At 49.0% G+C, this 20,221-nt stretch overlaps 2 protein-coding genes across 3 annotated transcripts in view; one reads left to right on the forward strand and one right to left on the reverse strand.

The window, feature by feature from the left end:
- Positions 1-44: 44 nt before the first annotated feature.
- On the reverse strand, positions 45-5,366 carry TSPAN10 (tetraspanin 10). Its single transcript, XM_043900802.1, has 4 exons — positions 5,331-5,366; positions 3,583-4,175; positions 1,242-1,644; positions 45-101 (listed from the first exon to the last, which is right to left on the reverse strand). Exons 1-4 carry the CDS (start codon positions 5,364-5,366, stop codon positions 45-47), a joined length of 1,089 nt encoding a protein of 362 aa, XP_043756737.1.
- A 5,558-nt stretch (positions 5,367-10,924) lies between these two features.
- Positions 10,925-20,221, forward strand: part of NPLOC4 (NPL4 homolog, ubiquitin recognition factor) — a 53,638-nt gene continuing 44,341 nt past the window's right edge. Inside the window, exons 1-2 of one of the 2 annotated variants that reach the window (XM_043905226.1) lie at positions 10,925-11,145; positions 15,112-15,192. In XM_043905226.1, coding sequence (XP_043761161.1) covers positions 11,131-11,145; positions 15,112-15,192 — 96 coding nt within the window. In that variant the 5' untranslated portion in view covers positions 10,925-11,130. Of the gene's footprint in view, positions 11,146-15,111; positions 15,193-20,221 lie in introns of those variants that run through there. The other variant, XM_043905227.1, reaches the window with a different exon arrangement.

Raw genomic sequence — 20,221 nt, forward strand, 5'->3', positions numbered from 1 at the left:
GGAGTGTATTGTCAGTGGGGACAGGGCCTGAGGGTAGGGTCTGTTCAGTAGGAGTGGATGGCGCAGGCGCAAGTGGCAGGGATGGCGGGGCCTTGGCCAGGCTGAGGGGAGGAAACACATCAGGTGCTGAGAAGGCTCCTGAAGGCCAGATCGGGGCAAGGTGGGCAGCTTCACGTACTGCAGGGACAGGAGCTCGGGTCAGGGGGTGAGAAAGCCTGTTTGCTCCCCACAGGTGAGGATACAGGTGCAGGGAAACTGGGCCCCCGTGCCCCCCTTAGTGACCACTAAAGCCGGACAGATGCCCACCAGCAACTCTGCAATTCCACTCCTGACCCCACAGCGGGGCACGCTGTCATACATACAGCCCTGCACAAAACTGTCCCTACTAGCAGTCATCTTCTGGAAACTGCCCAAGTGCATGTCCGCACGTACGTGGGGCTCTGTTCACACAGCAGTAACTGGAGAGTGACTCTCGAGAAGGGGGCCCCAAGATCCCATCTATGTGAAGGCCAGAAAAAGCCACGTGAACTGAAGGTAACAAAGTTCCACCAGGGGTGACCTCGGGGAGGGGACAAAGAACCCTGCTGGGGCTGGAGCTAGACTTGGTAGTGGTAGTGGGTCCACAGGTGTGTAGGTAAGTAAGAAGCCTCACGCTGCCCACTTAAGGTTGGTGCAATTTACTGTATGAGTGATACATTGCAATAAAACTTACACTTTGCCAAAAAAAAAAAAAGGACTCTGGAGAGAGAGGCCTTGGCCTCATCCTTAACCACCACAATGGACAGGAAAGGGGGAGGTGGCCCCAGAGGAGGGCGGGTGCCAGGCTATGGTGAAGACATGGAGTTTTGTAGGCTGGGCTTGGAGGTGGGACTTGGAAGTGGTTGGAAGTGGAGGTCAGAGTTGAACGTTGGAAGTGAGGGTCAACGTGAAATTCAGAGCTGGGGGCTTGGCAAGCAGGATCTCATCCACTTCTTGCCCCCCGCTCCTTCTGCCGGCCAGGTGGCTTTGCCTGGCACCCTCCGTGGGAGGCAGATGCTGGCCAGGGGGTCATCGAGGTTAGCTTACACTAGAAACAGCAGTGTTTGCAAGCAAGTGGGCAGTGTGAGGGAAAGGGAACCCTGGGAAGCTGGAAGTCAGTAGGCAGAGGTGGCCTGGGGGTCCAAGGCGTGTGTCCCTAAGCACCCAGGCAGGTTACTCTGACATCTGCCCTGGGAGGGGAGGGGCGGCCTGCAGCCCCAGACCCCAGCGGGGTCTTTCGTCCCCGCTGTTGGTCGGCCCACGACCAGTTTGGCAGAGCTCTGGACACTGGGTGGGGTTCCTGTGGACAGGCCCCCACTCCCTGCTGCCCCCTTGTGGACAGTCAGGGCCCTCACCAGCTGGATGGCCAGCAGGAGCTCCACCCCCTGGACCAGCACGACCCCGATGGCGTAGCAGCCCAAAGTCCGGATGTTACTGTGCAGCCACCGGAGGAGTGGGGGACTGCAGCCCTCCAGATGCACCACCCTCTGGGCCGCGTCCTCGTCCAGGCCCAGGGCCCCGAAGCCGCACTGGTCATTGACAGAGGCTCCGCCTTCCCAGGGGTCGATGCAGCAGGAGGCAGGAAGGCTGCAGGCCTGGACCCCAGGAGAGCTGCAGTTAAAGTACCTGCAAGGGCGCACAGTGTCAGTCTGGAGGGCAGGTCCCCTGGTCTGGGACCCCAGTGTGAACTGTCTCTTTGTTTGTGGTTGCTTAGTTGCTAAAGTCGTGTTCAGCTCTTTTGCAATCCCACGGACTGTAGCCTGCCAGGCTCCTCTATCCATGGGACTCTCCGATACTGGAGTGGGTAGCCATTTCCTTCTCCGGGGATCTTCCCTACCCGGGGACTGAACTCGTGTCTCCTGCATTGGCAGGCAGATTCTTTACCACTGAGCTTCCCAGAATGTCTCCTACCCACCTCCAAACTTCCATGGCCACATACGTGCATAGGCACGCAGGCATGCACATGTGCATGCATGCAAGCATGTGTGCATGCATGCAAGCACAGAGGCATGAATGCACACACATATACATACAGTATGAATCCACACTGGCATGCATGTATAGAGGCACATACATGCACACTTGTGCACAAACACACACACACAATACCCAGTTCTCTATAATTCATCCCGTACCAGGTAGGCCTCTGCACATGCTTCTTGGCTAGAAGGCACACACTGCACAAGACAGTTGGAGGGAGGCCAGCATTTGTTGGGGGCTGGAAGGAAGACGCCCTTGATCCACAGATGCTGCTGAGTTGGTCTGAGCATCAGGGTTCGAGCCGGAGAAGGGGGGTTGAGGACTGGCAGAGGTTTCTGTAGGGGTCAGTGGGTTGTGGTGGGGACGTGAGGGGTCACACTGGACAGCGACAGGGACAGGAGGCTTGGGAGGAGCTCACAGGGCCTGGAGGGAGTGTTGCTCTTGTCACCTGCTTCAGGCGGCCCTCATGTGCCCCTGGCTTTGACTAGGCATCTAGTCAAAGCATCCAGGGCCCTGTGAGCTGCAGGCTCATCCCTCACCAACCCCCGCCCCATACAGGCACAGTCTCATCTCCTCGAAGAGTGGGCTTCACTAAGGCCGGGGCTTGGAGACCGGGTAGGCTGGGTGAATATAACAACATCAGAAAGGGCTGCCACCAACCCAAAGTCACACATGGCCACCCAGTGAGAACAAGCCTTGTGAGTGTTTCTAGGGTGCCTGGTACTCGGAAGGAAGGGCTCAGCACGTCTCAGGGACTCATGGGTACAAGTGGCTGGTTTTCAAGAGTCTCCATGTGACTCTAAACACACACACATACACACATACATACACACATAGCAGAGGGAGAACTGTGGAGTCATAGTCTAGAGGGATATCCTGGATTAACCTAAAGTGAAAGTGAAAATCGCTCAGTCGTGTCCAAGTCTTTGCGACCCCATGGACTACACAGTCCATGGAATTCTCCAGGCCAGAGTACTGAAGTGGATAGCCTTTCTCTTCTCTAGGGGATCTTCCCAGCCCAGGGATTGAACCCAGGTCTCCTGCATTGCAGGCGGATTCTTTACCAGTTGAGCCACAAGGGAAGCTGGTGGTGGTTTAGTCACTAAGTCATGTTCGACTCTTGCGACCCCGTGGACTGTAGCCTGCCAGGCTCCTCTATCCATGGGATTCTCCAGGCAAGAATACTGGCGTGGGTTGCCATTTCCTTCTCCAAGGGAAGCTAGATTAACCTAAAAGTTATTTTCAATTGACACTGAGATATATTGTATGATGTCCTTACTGGGGGAAAAAAAACAATAAAACAACAATCTCCAAAAATGATTTTCTACATCTGCTATCTGAGTTTCTCCATTAACATCCCTGTGTGACCATGTGGCCCTGGCTGGGCCCAAGCATGTACATGTGCAAATGTGCCCGCGTGAGCGTGTGCACATGTCTGAGTATGTATAGGTGAGCAGCCTGTACAGGTGAGTGTGTGTACAAGTGAGTATGGGCATGTGAGTGTGGTCCACCTCCTCTCCAGCCCCAGGGACCCTGCCAGTCACTGTGGGGCTACCCTCTTCCCTCGTGGGCTCCGGGACTCACAGGTTCTGCTGCCAGTCCTGGTAGGAGTCCGCCCCGCAGCACTGCAGCCCCAGCTGGACTTGGTCGATGAGGAAGCACAGGTCTGGGTCGTCTTGGTAGTGGGTGATGGCCAGGCGCAGGACGTGCTCCAGGCCATCCTGTAACCGGCCCCAGAGGGCCACCACCAGGGCCCCCACCACGGCCTCCAGCACCAGGAAGGCAAGGACGCCCCCAGAGAAGCAGCGCAGCAGAAAGGCGTTCTCACAGAGGGCACCCAGGCAGCCCGCCAGGCTCACTGCGCTGACCGCCAGCCCACCCAGCACCAGCCCCAGCATGGGGTCTGCAGGCAGGGGGGACCCCCAACTACTTCCCAGAGACCCCTTGACAGCCAGGCCCCAGAGCCCGATGGCCAGGGCCAGCAGGCTGAGCAGGGAGAAGAGGAAGTTGGACAGGAAGAGTAGGCACTTGAGGCAGCTGCTTTCTGAGGGGAGCAAGCAGGCCAGGAATCCCCCAAGGCCTGCCCTCCAGGCTGGGTCCTCCCAGGGAGCTGGTTCTGGGCGACTGGAAGTGAGGGGGCTGCTCCTGGCGAGGGGTGGTTCCTGACCTCCAGCCTCCTGCAGAGGAAGGAGGAACAGGGAGGTCTCACCGGTGTGACCCCCTTCTCTCAGACCCTGTGATGCTCAGCTGGGAGCAGGGTCAGAGCCTGCAGGGGGGGGAAGCTAGACAGCAGAGGTGGAAGGGGGCGCTCAGAGACCCTAGAGCCCAGGGACATGGGTGCGGCCATGAGACCAGGGCTCTGTGAGGTGCAGGGCCTCCCAAAGACCCCAGCTTGCCCTCCAGGAGGACCCTCAGCCAAGTTTGGGGGCCCTGGCCTTACCCAGGAAAAGAATAACGGGGTGCTTAGGGTTGGGGGGCCCACCCTCTTCTCAGTTCCCCAACAGAGGCCTGAATCACTGATCATGAGATTGGGAGAAGCTGCCAGTTTCATCGATGGAACTTTGTCCCTTGATGGACAGTCTCCACCTCAGTTCTGCCTGCTCCCCAACCCCTCCACTGGCAGGCAGGTGTGGGAGGGCTTCTGCCCCCTCTCTGCAGGGGAAGGGGCAGCAGACCCTTGAAGTCTGGTTGTGGGAAGAATGAGGAAGCTAAGACCCCAGGCCTGGGCAGAGTCCCCAGTTTCCCAGGAAGAAACAAGCCCTTTACTCCCCACCTGTCTGACCGCATCAGAGCAGAGGAACTAAGGGTTATTGATCAGCATCCCCCAGACCTAAACAAGTCAGTAAGAGCAAAAGGACAAGCTGCCAACGACATTGGCCTTCAGCCCCTTCTGCACCAAGCCAGAGTCCACCCTCCCATCACCCAGATCCACAGGGAGACCTGCCAGATCTCTTGTCTAGGGGCCATACAGGGCTGAGTGGATGGCAGCCTTAGGCAGGGGGCAACAGGGAGATGAGAAGGCCGATTGGGGGCTGGGTCACAGGTGGGGGGGGCAGGGAAAATGTGGGGGTGGCCTGATGGGTGATGGTCCCTGGGTGTGTGCTATCCTTGGGGTGTGGATGCACCCCACGCCATGTTAAACACAAGGGCAAGGTTGGGTCACCTTTCAGGGTTGGAACAGGGTGCTGGGGGTGGTTAAGTCACCTGATTAATAAAGCCCTACCCCAATCTTAGCAGTGGGGCATCCACCTCCCCAGTACATAGCAGGGCTCTGGGTGGGGTAGGGGGGAGAGAACACCTCCAACCCTGGCAGTCGCCACAGCATTGCTTACCTGGGACAGCAGGGGGCTCCTTTCCCCCTCCTCCATCCTCCACCAGGACAGGTGTGCTGGACCCTGGTTTCTCCAGCTGGGACACCAGGCCTGGTGTTGCCTGTGGCCCTGGCTGCTCTGTGAGCTGTGAGCCCTACTGGGATGATGTGGTCACAACCGGATCATGTGAGGAGTCATATTTTAGGGCTTAACACAGCCTCTGCTTGTCGAAATGCAGAGAATTCTTCTTCCTGAGCCCAGATTCTTGGCCTTGCTCTCTGCAGGCATGACGTGGGAGCTGTCGGGGGGCTGGCCTCGTGGTCATCGCCAGAGGGTCCCAGTGTGGACAGCCTGGCAGATTCAGTGCTACCCCTCAGCTCAGCTGGAGGATCAGATCCTGGGCCTCAGTAATAGCCTGGGAGACCAGCCCACAGCTAAATGCCAGTTTATCCTCTGACTTATTCACTGAAAGAAAGAAATTATATATATATATATATATATAAATAGATATAAAATGAATATGAGTTTGAGAAAACTCCAGGAGATAGTGAAGGACAGGGAAGCCTGGTGTGCTGCAATTCATGGGGTTGCAAAGGGTCGGACACAACTTAGCGACTGACCATCATAATTATATACATACATATATAAATATATACATATAATTGTGTGTGTGTGTGTGTGTGTGTGTGTGTGTGTGTGCCTAGTAGCTTCAGTTGTATCTGATTCTTTGTGACCCCATGGACTGTAGCCTGGCAGGCTCCTTTGTTCATGGGATTCTCCAGGCAAGAATACTGGAGTGCAGAGCCTTTCCCTTCTCCAGGGGATCTTCCCGATCCAGGGATTAAAGTCCAGTCTCCTGCACTGCAGGCAGATTTTTTACCATCTGAGTCACCAGGGAAGCCCATAACTATATACAAATGTATGTATGTATATTTGAAGTGCCTTTATTATTTTTTTCACATATCACTGGGTAAATTACATCCTTCTTGGCTTTGAGGTACCCAGGATCCCTCACCCTCTGAGTTTCTCAGCAGCAGGACATTGTCAAGGGCACTATTGGGCCCTAGAGCTTGGAAGGACCCTGGCCATGCAGCACAGAACAGACAGAGTTGTGCTCCAGGCTCCCTGAGCCTTTATCGTCTTCCTTCTCGCCCTGCCTGCCTAGCTTGGATGCAGTGGGAAGAGATGCTCAGAGCGGGACCCTACCCCCCACCAACTCTGCAAGACCCTGGGCATGAACCTCCACACCTCCTGAGTCCAGCTTATGGAGTGCATGAGACTATGATGTGTGTGGATGTTGCTGTTGGCTGCCGGGGCCCTGAGACCGTGGAAAACAGAGGCTGCCAGGGGCCCCTCTGCAAACACGATTGCATGGCAGGAGAAAGGGTGGTCTCTGGGGGGTTTGTGTACCCTGTCCTGTCTCCATCGTACTCCCCACTCCCTTTCTCAGCTTCCTCTGTTTGATGTTTTAGCCCATCTCTTTTCCTTCCTCACTCACTATTTACAATCCAGCCACATGGGCTGCTTGGTGGGCCCTGATCAGCCTGGCACTCATGTGCCCTGACCTATGCCATCCCCTGAAATCTCCTTCTGGGGTCCCATTCCAGACTAGCACAGCCCAAGCAGCACTTTTCATTTTTATTTGCTTTGTTTATCTGTGTTCTTTTAAAATATATATATGTTTTATTTATTCTTGGCTTCTCTGGGTCTTTGTTGCTGTGTGGGATTTTCTCCAGTTGCAGCAAGCAAGGGCTACTCTCTAGTTGTGGTATGCAGGCTTCTCATTGCAGTGGCTTCTCTTGTTGCATGGGCTTCCCTGATAGCTCAGTTGGTAAAGAATCCGCCTGCAATGCAGGAGACCCCAGTTCCATTCCTGGGTCAGAAAGATCCCCTGGAGAAGGGATAGGTTACCCACTCCACTATTCTTGGGCTTCCCTGATGGCTCAGCTGGTAAAGAATTCGCCTGCAATGCGGGAGAACTGAGTTCAATCCCTGGGTTGGGAAGATCTCCTGGAAAGGCTACTCACTTTAGTATTCTGGCCTGGAGAATTCCATGGACCGTATAGTCCATGGGGTCTCAAAGAGTCAGACAGGACTGAGCGACTTTCACTTTCACTTTCTCTTGTTGCACAGGAGCACAGGGTCTAGGACATGCGGGCTTCAGAAGCTGTGGCTCCCAGGCTCCAGAGCACAGGATCAACAGTTGCGGCACACGGGCTTAGCTGCTCCTCAGCATATGGGATCTTCCCAGACCAGGGATCAAACCCATGTCTCCTGCATTGGCAGGTGGATTCTTTACCACTGAGCCACCAGAGAAGCTCCTATCTTGTGTTTTTGCTTCGGGTTCCTCACTAGCTGCTCCCATAAGGACCACTCCTTGGAGCCCAGCCAAAACTCCAGCAGAGGGCCAGCTGAGTGTTAAGCCACTGAATTTTGGGAGGGTTTGTTACACAACAGCATTGTGAGCACAGATGACTGACACAGGGTTTATTCTCTGCCAGGGACTGGTCTGCAACTACAGAGCCCTGCAGTACAGTAGTGACGAAAGCTGACGATCCCCCACCATTGGGCGCTTACATTCAAGCACAGGGAAAGTCACAGAGTATGCGGAGAAACAAGTAACTATGTGCTGCTTTGTATGGTCATGAGTGTCATGAAGCAAGGAAAGAAAATAGTGGTGATGTTGTCTTGCATCACATGATCAGGGAGGCCTCACTGTAAGTAAGATGTCTGGTTCCTAGGTTTACACCCAAAAGTATTGAAAACAGGGACTCAAACAAATACATAGATATACAGGACCATAGCAGCCAAAAAAGGAGACAATGCAGGTGTCCATCAATGAAGAATGGACAAACAAAATGTGCTCCATCCATGCTATGAGTATGTGTGCATGTGTGTTGGGTTGCCTCAGTCATGTCTGACTCTTTGTGACCTTATGAACTGTAGCTCACCAGGCTCCTCTGTCCATAGGATTCTCCAGGCAACAATACTGGAGTGGGTTGCCGTGCCCTCCTCCAGGGGATCTTCCTGACCCAGGGATCGAACCTGCATCTCCTGCAGCCCCTGCATTGCAGGCATATTGTTTACTACTGAGCCACCAGGAAGCCCACCATACTCAGCCATAAAATAGAAAGAAGCTCTAACACAGGCTACGATATTGATGAACCTTGAAAACATGATGCTCAGTGAAAGAAGTCAGACACAAAAGTCCACATATTATACGATTCCACTTGTAGAATAGGTAAAGCCATAGGGACAGAAGGTAGACTAGTGGTTGCCAGTGGTTGGGAAAGGGGGAAATGGCAGCCATGGCTGAATGAGTGTGAGGTTTCCTTCTCAGGGGTGAAGAAAACTTTAGGACTAGATAGAGAAGGTGATTGTTCAACATTGGGACCACACTAAAGGACAGTGAGTTTTCCCCTTTAGAATGGTTAACTGTACGTTCTGTGAATGTCATCTCAATTTAAAAAAAGAAAAGAGGGACTTCCCTGGCGGTCAAGAGGCTAAGACTCTGCTCCCAATGCAGGGGGCCCAGGTCCGATCTCTGATCAGGGAACTAGATTTCACATGTCACAAGTAAAGAGTTTACATGCTGCAACTAAAGATCCTGGCATGGCAGGATCTAATATCCCTGGTGCGGTAACTAAGACACAGTGCAGCCAAATAAATAAGTACATATTTTAAAAATTAAAAAAAAAAAGGAAAAGAAAAGAACAAGAGGACTGAGAAGAAGCTGAAGGAAGAGAGGGAACGAGCCTCATGGATTTTCCTGGGGCAAGGCCCCTGTGAGGGTGAGTTCAGGAGGGTCCCCTGGGAGTGTCTCAGGATCCAGACCCGCGACATGAAGCAGCATGGCACAGGCAGAGGGAGAAAGTGAGCAGTCAGACAGTCCCAATAAAGGCCTCAGGGATCCTTGCAGCTGGGATGGCCTGCAGAGTTGTCCCAGACTGAGACATGGGGCTGGGCCTTGCTAACCATCGACTATTATTGGGCATGAGCTGCATGGGGGAAGGGACTATGATCGGGAGTAAGCCAAGTCCCCAAAGGGGAGCTCAGCCAGCGCCACCAGCAGCTTTGGTCCTGAGTGGGGGTCTGGGCCGTGCCCTCGGCACACGCCAGACTAACGTGCAGGAAGAGCATTTCAGGCGTGTGTAGTGCTTTAGATGGGAGCAAGCCTGGAAAGTCTGAAGAAGGGTGGCTGTCTTCAAATTCTTCTCCGAGTGAGATGAGGAGATGACAGGTGTTGAGTAACATGCATCCAATCTGACAAAAGGACCACCCAGGCTGCTGTGCTACTGGCAGTAGGTCAGGCATAGGACAGGAGCTGGAGGTCAGGCCCAGTGCAATCAGACTGAGGCTCGTCTCTCCCTCAAAGGGGACACGCCCGGCGTCATCAGTTACTGCATCAGGCTTCAAAGCAGGCTCTCAGGAAGATGGTTGTCACCTCTGGCTCCATCTCAGCCCTGTTCTGATATTGGGTAGCCTTTGTATGAAAGTGTAGTTACCACCATTGTTATGGGCTAAACTGTGTCCCCCCGCCCCGGCCAAATTTCTATGTTGATGTCCCAACCCCAGTGCCTTAGAATGAGACTTTGAAGGTAAGGCCTTTAAAGAGGTAGTTAGCTTAAAATCAGGCCATTAAGGCGGGCCCTCCTCTAATGTCCTTATAAGAAAAGGAAACTGGGACACAGAGAGACACCAGGGATGCACTTGTATAGAGGGAAGACACAGGACAAAGACGGCCATCTGCAAGCCAAGGAGAGCGGCCTCAGAAGAAACCAAGCTTGATCTCTGACTTCCGGCCTCCAGAACTGTGAGAAAATAAATTTAAGCCACCTCAGTCTGTGGTATTTTGTCATGGCAGCCCCAGAGATAGAACTACTAAAATAACTTTAAAACATTAATGTAATACCTTCACAGTCACACAACGGAGATTAAAAGGTAAGTGGTGTAGAGTAGAACAGCGCGTCTGTCAATGCTTGGACGTGACCACACTAGGAGACGTCACCACCAGGACGCAGTCTTGTCCTTCTGTGTAAGGGATACAGTCAGTATATGAGAAGCAAAAAGAGGCCGTCCTGTACAAGAGCAGGACAGGGTGAGAGAGCAGGATGCGTGTCAGCGGGATAAAAACCACACACCTTGCCCCTTGACAGGAGCAACCCTATCAACTCATCAACTCTTCCGCCAATGTTTGTCCTGCGTCCAGCCTCCTCATGGCCACCGTGTTCTGCCCTCTGAACTAAAGCCTCAGGCTCCCGAAGGGTCTCCCCGATTCTCCTCCTGCACTATTCTCCATTCAGCTTCTAGAAGAATCCTACAATGTTACACAGAGCATGCTCCCTCCATTCTCACCGCTCCCAATACCCCCCTAACACACTTTGAACAGAATTTCCGTTTGACCAGCAGGGCGCCGGGAATGCCCAATTCGAGCCCACGGATCTCTGTCCGTGGATGAGACGCGCTCCGATGACGGTTCCCTCTGGGCTGCACCGCAGCGTCTCTCCACCGCGTGGCCAGCGGGGGGCGCCCCTCCCGCGGAGCCCGGCGCGGGGCCGCCCTGCGCAGGCGCGGGCCGTTGGTGGGGCCGGAACCTGATTGCGGGGCCGGAACCTGGTTGCGCGGCCGCGCGGCCGGGGAGCGCGTCGGGTGAGGCACAGGACGTCGCGGCGGTGGCGGCCGGGCGGCGAAGCTGGAGCGGCGGTGGCGGCGGCGGCGGGAGGCCGGGGCCGGGGCTGAGGCCGGGGTCGGGGCTGCGAGGCCCGTGGGGCGGCAGGCGGCGGCAGCCCGGGGCTCGAGCCCGGACACGGGAGCGGCCACCATGGCCGAGAGCATCGTGAGTAGGGCGGCCGGGCGGGAGGGCGCCGGGATGAGGCAGCATATTTGCCGGCGCGGCCTGCGGAGAGGCTCAGCGGCCCGCCCTCCTCCTCCTGGGCCGGCCAGCCGGCTGGGTTTCCGACCTTCTCTCCTCACTCCTCCCGTCCCTGGCTGGAGTGGGAGACCGGGCGGTCTGAGGGTGTGGGCTGTGCTGGCCTCTCTATTCCTGGTCGCGGGGTCTCGCCGGGCGCGCCTAGAAGAGGGGCTCCGGATTGCCGGGGACTTCGACCCCTCCTCGCCTCCTGTCCGTCTTTCCTGCCTCTTTGCCTTCGCCCCAGTGAGTGCCTTGTCACAGGTCACTAAAAGAGCATTTTCTATAAATGGGGACCCCCATCCCCGCTAGAGGAAGCTGCGAAGAAGGGAGACGGTGGACTGGCAGATGGCAAGGAGACCTTGACAGCTACCTGTCTGTAAAGGGATGTTAAAAAATCTTATTTTGTACTCGAAATTAGAGATTAACACACGTCCCCTTAAAGTTTTTTTTTGTGTTTGTATTTTAAAGTGAAAATCAGGAAAAAACTAGCCTTCCCTTAACTTGTCAAAAGTTCCTCTCAGAAGTCAGTGTGGCCGGAAAAAACCCAACAGACCAGCTGGACAGAAGAATTTTTTGGTTAACTTTAAGGGCCACTTGGAATTTCCTGGGGGAAGCAAAAGCAGTATGGGGTGGCAAGTCATGTTCAGAACTTGGCCTTGGGAGGGCCTCGAACAGTTTTGCCAGGTGTTGGGAATAGCACTCATTCTCTCTGGATGGTCAGGTCTGCAGGAACCTCTGGCTCTGGGACTTTGAGACTTTTCCTCTAGTGAGTCCTAACTCTGCTCTCTATTCAGGGGCCCTGGCTTCTTCTCTGTTTTGCAGCCTAGAGATGAGCAGAGGTAATAAATGACCCAAGAGAAACGAGTAACTAACTCGTTTCAAAATAAGACTTACCACCAATTGTTGGTAACTCATCCTAGAGATAGGTTAAGAGTTAGCACCCAGATATGCTTCCAAACTTTTTCTTTACTGTAGTATTTTTAACTGAATTGAAATACCTGTAGATAAGTGAGTTGTTTCAGAGAAAGCCACTTTTGTTTCTGTGTATAAGGCAAAGCTCTAGTTGATAGCATGGATCTCTTGCTGAATTTCTCACATTGTGAGGAATTGAAACAGATCATTCTTCTGAAATTTATTTCAAAAGTTTACTTATTTAGAAGAAGTCTTCTAAAAGTTTCTGTGGAATAACTTGATTTTTATCTCACTGATTTTTATCTCACTAATTCTTTGACTCCCTCAAGAAGTATTCTGGGCTCACTTTCTTATAAATAGGGAGACCTAGGTTACCAAGAAGTTAATGTGTCTCTGTTGCCTGGTTTGTCTTTTCTTGGTTATTTTACTTTATAGCCTGTGTCAAAGGCCAGGCCATAACTTCCCTCAGTATAAGTTATGTTTGTCTTTCGGAGTTAAATACTGAGCTTAGCTTGGAAACCTCGACTGCTGTGTCTTGTTGTAAACGAACAAGTAGAATAACTTCTTAAGCTTTGGAACTCTCCAGAAACATGTAATCCTGACCTTTAACTCCTCAAGGAGTAGAGTGTCATGCTCTTGGTCCTAAGTGAACAGTGAAAGCCACAGTCACGACACCCCTCAAAGAGAAGCAGGGCTCTTTATTTCTTAACCTGCCTCAGTATTGGAGACAGATTGCAGAAACAAGTGGGAGGTTACCTTATGTCCAGGCTGTGTATTAAGAAAACATTTTTCTAGATGTTGAATCTACAGTATACTAGAAATCAAAAGTCAAAAGACTTTTTGTTTGTGGTACACACAGATGAGTGAGAAAGTTAGACAGATGTTATTGAAAAGCAAAAATAAAGAAAATACACTTAACAATTGGGATTTCATAAGGACTATTCAAAACAAAATCTAAAAATTGAATACAATATGGGGGCAAAACCTTTTCAGTTAAGCAAAAGTTATTCAATCCCTGGGTTAGGAAGATCCCCTGGAGTAGGAAATGGCAACCCGCTCCGGTATTCTTGCCTGAAAAATTCCATGAAGAGAGGAGCCTGGCGGGTTACAGTTCATGGGGTTGCAGAGTCAGACACGAGTTTTACAGTTTTACACACACACACACACACACACACACACACACACGTTACTAGAAAATGAGAAAGGGATTACCTCGTAGTCCACTAGAAAATGAGAAAGGGATTACCTTGTAGTCCAGTGGTTGGGACAGGACTCCGTGCTTCCCCTGAGTCAGACACGAGTTTTACATTTTACACACAAACACACACACGTTACTAGAAAATGAGAAAGGGCTTACCTCGTAGTCGAGTGGTTGGGACAGGACTTCTTGCTTCCCCTGCAAGGGGTAGGGCTTTGATGCCTGGTTGGGAAAGTTCTGCATGCTGAGAGGTATGGCCAAAAAAACCAAAACAGAGACAGACAGAGGCAAGCGATTTTTTAGGAAATTTAGGAATAGTTTAGGAAAATCTAAATTATTATTATTTAAAGAATATTTGTTTATTTGGCTACATAGAATCTTAGTTGTGGCGTGTGGGATCTAGTCCCCTGACCAGGGATCAAACACAAGCCCACTACATTAGGACCCAGAGTCTTGGCCATTGAACCACCAGGGAGGTCCCTACATGATTCTTAATATCTTTGATAAAATCGACCAGATCGAAAGCCGTTGTGGCATTTTGTCCTGTATCAATGAAAGCCTTTCAAAATCTATTGCTTATGACATTTCTCATCTGTATAGTGTTGTTTTGAATACAATATACAGTGCAGTGTTGCTGAGAGGAAGAACATGAGTACTTTCTGGCACATGCTGTTTGTGGCTCCTCCCATCCCTCAGGTGGTTGGAACATCCTCTGTCTTGCTGGTGGCAGGGCATGCCATTTCATGCTCCCCATTGAGGCAAGACCTCGGATGGTTGGCCTGGACACAACAGCTCACCTTCACTGGGCTTCTGTCAGGGTGAAAATCAAGTCTAGAAAGTGCTGCTCTGTCCAGCTATCTTCCAGACCTGACAACCATTTCATGGCTAGCCGTGAAAATACATATATTTAAAACCCTGACAAGTTTTACCATGGTATTAAACATCTTATTTCTTTTCTTTTATTCTTTTTATTGAAAGTAAATAACAAATTAGAAGATTCCCTGCAATCCTTTTATGTTTTTAGTTTTTTTTCTATTTTGGCCTTGTGGCTTGCGGGGATCTTAGTTTCTAGCCAGGGATCGAACCCGTGCCCTTGGCTTTCGCTGCGGGTCCTAACCTTTGCTAGTCTGCTAGGGAGTTCCACATTGAATTCCGTGATCTTTTAAAAGTCATCTGTATGGATCTGGGAACAAAGATTTTTTTTTTTTAACAACTCAGTTGCTAATGATTCTTGGGTTTTTTTCCTGCTGATAAAAAAAAAATATTTATGTAAACCTGAAGAGAAAAATGTTGGTCTTTCAGATATATTCTTTACAAATAATGGTTAAAAGTTGAGGTTGTGGGAATTCCCTGGTGGCCCAGAGGTTGGGACTTTGCACTTTCACTGCTGAGGGTGTTGGTTCAAGCCCTGGTTGGGGAACTAAAATTCCACAAGCCATGTGGCATGGCCAAATCAATTTATATTTTTTTATTTTATTTATTTATTTTTTATTTATTTTTTAAAACCAATTTTTAAAAAATTGAAGCTGTATTTTTCTGAGTGAGATGATACGAGTTGACTATTAAGGCAGCCCTCTTAGGATGTCGTCCCCTGTGCTGATGACACTCAGACCTCTGCTTCATCTTCTAGAAACATTGGGTTACAATACGCAAGGGGAAAGGTGAAGTTTGACTCTTAAGTTTCGGTGACTCGTATGCCGAGAGACTGCAGATGTTAGTTTCCGTAATAGGCCGGGACCTTCCAAGTCTGCACAGTAACCACCTTGTTTCATTTACCACAGATAATACGTGTCCAGTCCCCAGATGGGGTGAAGCGGATCACAGCAACAAAGAGAGAAACGGCTGCAACATTTTTGAAGAAGGTACCTGTGGCTTGGGTATTGACCTTTCTTCATCCTTCACTGTTGTTCCCTTCCTAGTCTGTACCTTTTCTCTTTCCCTCATTTTCTTGATTCCTCCCCACTCCCAAGTTTAGTCTCTTGCATTGGTTTTCTCTGTCATGATTGGTGGGACTGATACAGGATCAGATGTGTCACAGCTGACCACTGCTTACTGTTGCAGGACCAAGGGCCCAAAGGTCAGTGTAAAAGGATTTCACAGGAGGAATATTTGTGAGTGAAAAATCAGAGAGTGAAGAACTTGAATCGTCCGGCAAAGGGGAATTATTAACATGTATAGAATGATCCCACTTTCTTCTTAAAAAATTAAGTAAAGCTCCGTATACAAATCTGTTATATGAGAATGTGGCTTAAAGATCATAAGCCAGACCTAAAAGGAGTAGCTCTGGAAGAGGAAGCCAAAGGAAGAAGAGTGGCTTTTGCTTGATGCTTTCATTCTAAAGGTCGGCAAAGCATGGCTCATGGCTGGCTGCCTATTTTCATTGGAACACAGCTGCACTCATTGGCTTATGTACTGGTTTTGAGCTCCAGGGGCAGAGCTGAGTAGTTGTGACAGATTGTATGGCCTGAAAGCTGAAAATATTTACTGCCTGGCTCTTTACAGAGAAAATTTGCCAACCTCTACTTTATACATTCTTTATTATTTGAGTTTGTTGTAGATAGCTTTTAACTTTTATAATGATAAAAAAATATCATTTTTCATAAGCAAAAAAAAGTCACAGATCGTTAAAGCCAGAGGGAATTTTCAGTGTCAGGTAGTCTGATCTTTTTGTTTTCACAAAGATGGAAATTGAAGTCTAGGGAATAAGGAGATTTGCTGAGGATTACACTGTCATCTGTTAAGGCAGTCATAGCACTTAACCTGAGAAGTTTGGTTTCTGAAAAGTAGTTTCTATTCTGATTCCAACAGTGCTGCTTAAGCGACCGTATTTACAAGAATAAAAGAAAAAAGACCAGGTGCAATAGATCGCACACAGAAAAGAGAATCTCTGTGTCTTTAAGGACTTTTTAATATCCTGTGTGTGTGGTTAGTCGCTCAGTCATGTCCAGCTGTTTGTGACCCCATGGACTGTAGCCTGCCATGGAATTTTCCAGGCAAGGATAATGGAGTGGGTTGCCATTTCCTACTCCATTTTAATATTTTACTCTTTGCTTTTTTGGTAGCAGCTGACCCTTGTCAGCTCACTCCTGGTGATGGTGCTGGGATACCCTAAAAGCTTGAGTTCTTGAGAGATTGTCTGAGACAAACATTAAGCATTACGTAGCTATTGCTTGGACAGTTGTGGGGATAAATGTGAAATTAAGAGGACTGCCTACAGTTGTTCTTTACTTTTCTGGGTCTTTGTGATTTGAAAATTTCTTATATCTGTACTAACCATGTAGAGATATGATTTTGTTTTTAACTTGAGACTTTTGTGCTTGGCATCAAATATAGAGTTGTTGGACAGGTTAAATTCAAATGATTTCAGAGAAACCTAAAAATACAGGATTATTCTGACTTTTATTTACCTCAGAAGTATCCTGAAGTCCTAGTGCTCCTTCTGGGTATTTACTTGTTGCCTTGCATAGGGAATATAGATGCAGTAGCTGTCACTGGATGTGGGTGGAGTCAGGGAGGTACAGTTTAGTGTTGACCTAATTTCTGAAGCCATTATCACCACAGTAGTCATTGCTTAGGAGAAATTTGCTTGGGAATACTCAAAAACAAACACATTTGTTACACTGAGATGTTTCCCCTCAAGTGAAAATCCTTTCCTCTGATTATACAAATAATATGGATTAATTATAAAAGCCTCGAACAATACAGGGAAGTATGAAGAAGCAATAAAAATAACTCAAAATTTTACTAGCCAGAAATACCTGTTACTGTAGCACATCTTTATGTGCACACATGTGCAGGCACATGTGCACATGCACGCCTGCGTATGCATGTACGCGTACTTGCACCAAAGTAGGATTGTACTGTACTACTGCTGTTTCAAATCTGAGGTTAAGGAGAAACATTCATGGATCACTAAAGAAAAAAATGGAGAAGGAATTGGCAACCTACTCTGGTGCTCTTGCCTAGAGAATCTCATGGACAGAGGAACCTGGTGGGATGCAATCTGTAGGATTGCAGAGTCGGACATGACAGAAGCAACTTAGCACAAAAAAAGAAAAAAAAAACCCGGCATGCCTGCATTTTACTTCATATGTAAAGTGCTTTTTTAAGACTGATTTGGAAATAATGTATTTTAATCATGTATTATGCATTCGTAAAGAGGAAAATCCAACTGAAATTAATTGGATAGGCTCTCCCTGTGACCTCACATTCAGAGTCCAACCTTCCTCAACCATTTTTTGATTCAGGTGACGATGTTATGTCTTATTGAAGGAGTCACTGGCTGCCCGGTCAGGAAGATCAGCAAGCCAGCCCCCAACACCTGTGTTTTAGGTGCTGGTGCTAGGGTGCTCTCCACCTCACCAACAAGGCTCAACAGCTGAGATCCCTGTTTCTTCCTTGATTGATCATTGAATGGATTGTTTGATGGCAGTGTTGAGGGGTGATGGTTGTTTAGGTATCTGGGTGACAAGTTACACGAGTCCAGGCAGTGACCCATATACCAACCCTACTGCCCTGCAGACAGAAGTAAGATGCACCCATTCTAGAGAAATTCACATCTCACCTTGTGATCATTTGTAACCTGCTTTTTTCACTTCACAATAGGTTATGGACATGGCTGTATGTCAACAAATGTAGATTTGTATCTTTTTTTTTTTTTTTTACTGTGATAAGAAAAATAACATAAAATTTGCCATGCAAACCATGTTTAAGTGTATAGTTCAGTAGCGTTAAGTACATTCATAGTGTCCTGCAGCCATCACCACCATCCATCTCCAGAATTTCTTCATCTTCCCACACTGAAACTCTGTTCCCATTAAACACAAATTTCCTCCCCCTGCCTCCCCTTCAGCTCTGGTAACCACCCTACATTCTGTCTCTGAATCTGACTCCTCCAGGTGTGTCATATAAGTGGACTCATACTGTTGTTGATAATTAATAATTTGGCTGTGCATTTGTGCCCTGTAAGTGGGCTTTGAAATGGCCTTCCTGTTGCCTCACAGACTTGCCTGAAAAGTATGTTAACCACTGAACTTTGTTGGCTCCAACTTCCCATCCCCACACTTGATACCCTTGATCCTGATTTAATATGAGGCATTATGCTCTCTAAGGAAATTGGTTTTGCAAGTGTAATGAGACGTCTTGCAATGAAAATCTGTCATAGAATCTTGAGTTACTGGATCCTTTGAGACCATCTAATGCTTCTCACTGAAGAATTCCTTCTCTGTGAATCATTAGACCATAAACCCCTCCAGGACAGGTTCTTCTGGCTGTCTTGTTTGGCGTCATCTTTCCTCATCTCCAGGATCCAAGGGTTTGCTTCTGCTGCTGTCACTTCCCTGAAAGGGCCCTTACTGAGTCACCCCAGATCCTACCTCTATCCTTTTTTTTTGGCTGCACCTTGTGGCTTGTGGGATCTTAGTTCCCCAACCTGGGCTCAAATGTGCACCCTCAGCCATGAAAATGCAGAGTCCTAACTGCTGGGTTGTCAGGAAATTTCCCTCAGTCCTTTCTTAACCGACCTCTTAGCAGCAAGTGACTCTGTCCTTTCTCTTTATCATATTACACATTTTTTTTTTAACCTGTGAATTAAAGTACCTGCTGAGAGATGCTTGAAAAATGTGAACAGTCAAAAAGACTGATGATGAGGCAAACACCCAAGTCTGAGTTGGGGCAGTTGCCAGCCTCCAGGAACCATCGGTCAGCCTTCCCACGTCCTCACCCTGTCGTTCCTCTCCTGGCTTGATGGGAGCTGCTTCCCCACTTTTCTGTGTTTTACCACCTCTGTGCGTTCCTAAAACCTAAATTTTAGTTTTGGCTGTTTTTGAACTTAAGTGAAATCATGCCATGTATTCTTTTTTGTTACCTTCCATTATAAACATTTGTATTCATCTCACACAGTACCATGTTTCTGGTTTTATTACAGTAGTCACACATCAAGATTATCTCAGGTGTGAAATGAAGTTTTTAAGTTTTTTTCCCTGGATGCACTGCATGGCATGTGGGATCTTAGTTCTTCTACTGGGGACTTGTGCCCTCTGCGTTGGAAGGCAGAGTCTTAACCACTGGACTGACAGCGAAGTCCCAGTTTTTAAGATTTTAACTGTGCTCTTGTAAGACTCTGCTAAGATTTTTTTATTTAAATGCTTGATGCCTTGTGTTCGATTTTTGTATCTTTAGATAAATAATTCAGAGTTCAAAGAAGCAGTTATTTTCACAGGAGCACCATACAGAACCTAGTATGTATATTTCTGCATCTCCCAAAAGTGGGATTCAGCATATGTGAAGTAATGTTGCTGGCTATTGTATTTGAAAATACTGTTGCTCTCGGTGCTGATAGAAAGCACAGATCTCAGTCATGTGGTCATAGGGATTTCCCTCTGCCCACAGGGCCGCCCACACAATACCCTGCACCACTTCAGAGATTGCCTTACATCCCAGGGGTGCTATCCTAACTCATACAGCCAATGTTCCTGATGCAAGACTTCTTTCTTATTCTTGGCAATAACTTGCAGTGCTCTGTCTATAGAAAAACAGTATGGTTTTGCAGAACAGGTAAAATGCCACAATTTGTTAATTTCAGTTTATTGCTGTTTCAGAAAAACGTCAAAGTCTTTAGTCTTGCCTGTTTCTTTGTCTTTGGCCACACTGCGCAGCATGTGGGATCGTAGGCCCCGACCAGGGATTTAATCCATGCCCTCTGCGTTGGGAGCATGGAATCTTAACCCCTGGACTGCCAAGAAAGTACCTGGTCCTGTTTCTGACTAGCATTGTTGCTCTCAGGATTCTCATGGCGATTCTGTGATGATTTCCTGTTGTGTGATTTGGAGTTCTTATCTTCATGTGTCCTCTGCTCTGAGTTTCTGTCTGGTGTTCAGCCTGAAGAACATC

The sequence above is a fragment of the Cervus elaphus genome, chromosome 5 (assembly GCF_910594005.1).
Source record: "Cervus elaphus chromosome 5, mCerEla1.1, whole genome shotgun sequence".
In the NCBI taxonomy this organism is placed as follows: Eukaryota; Metazoa; Chordata; class Mammalia; order Artiodactyla; family Cervidae; genus Cervus; species Cervus elaphus.

Excerpts from the sequence above, each read along its gene's own strand:
- TSPAN10 (XM_043900802.1), bottom strand. The coding sequence starts at position 5,366 with ATGGAGGAGGGGGAAAGGAGCCCCCTGCTGTCCCAG. Across the intron at positions 4,176-5,330 it reads GGAGCCCCCTGCTGTCCCAG|GAGGCTGGAGGTCAGGAACC; the intron begins GTAAGCAATGCT and ends CTTCCTCTGCAG. Across the intron at positions 102-1,241 it reads GGACGAAAGACCCCGCTGGG|CCTGGCCAAGGCCCCGCCAT; the intron begins GTCTGGGGCTGC and ends TCCTCCCCTCAG.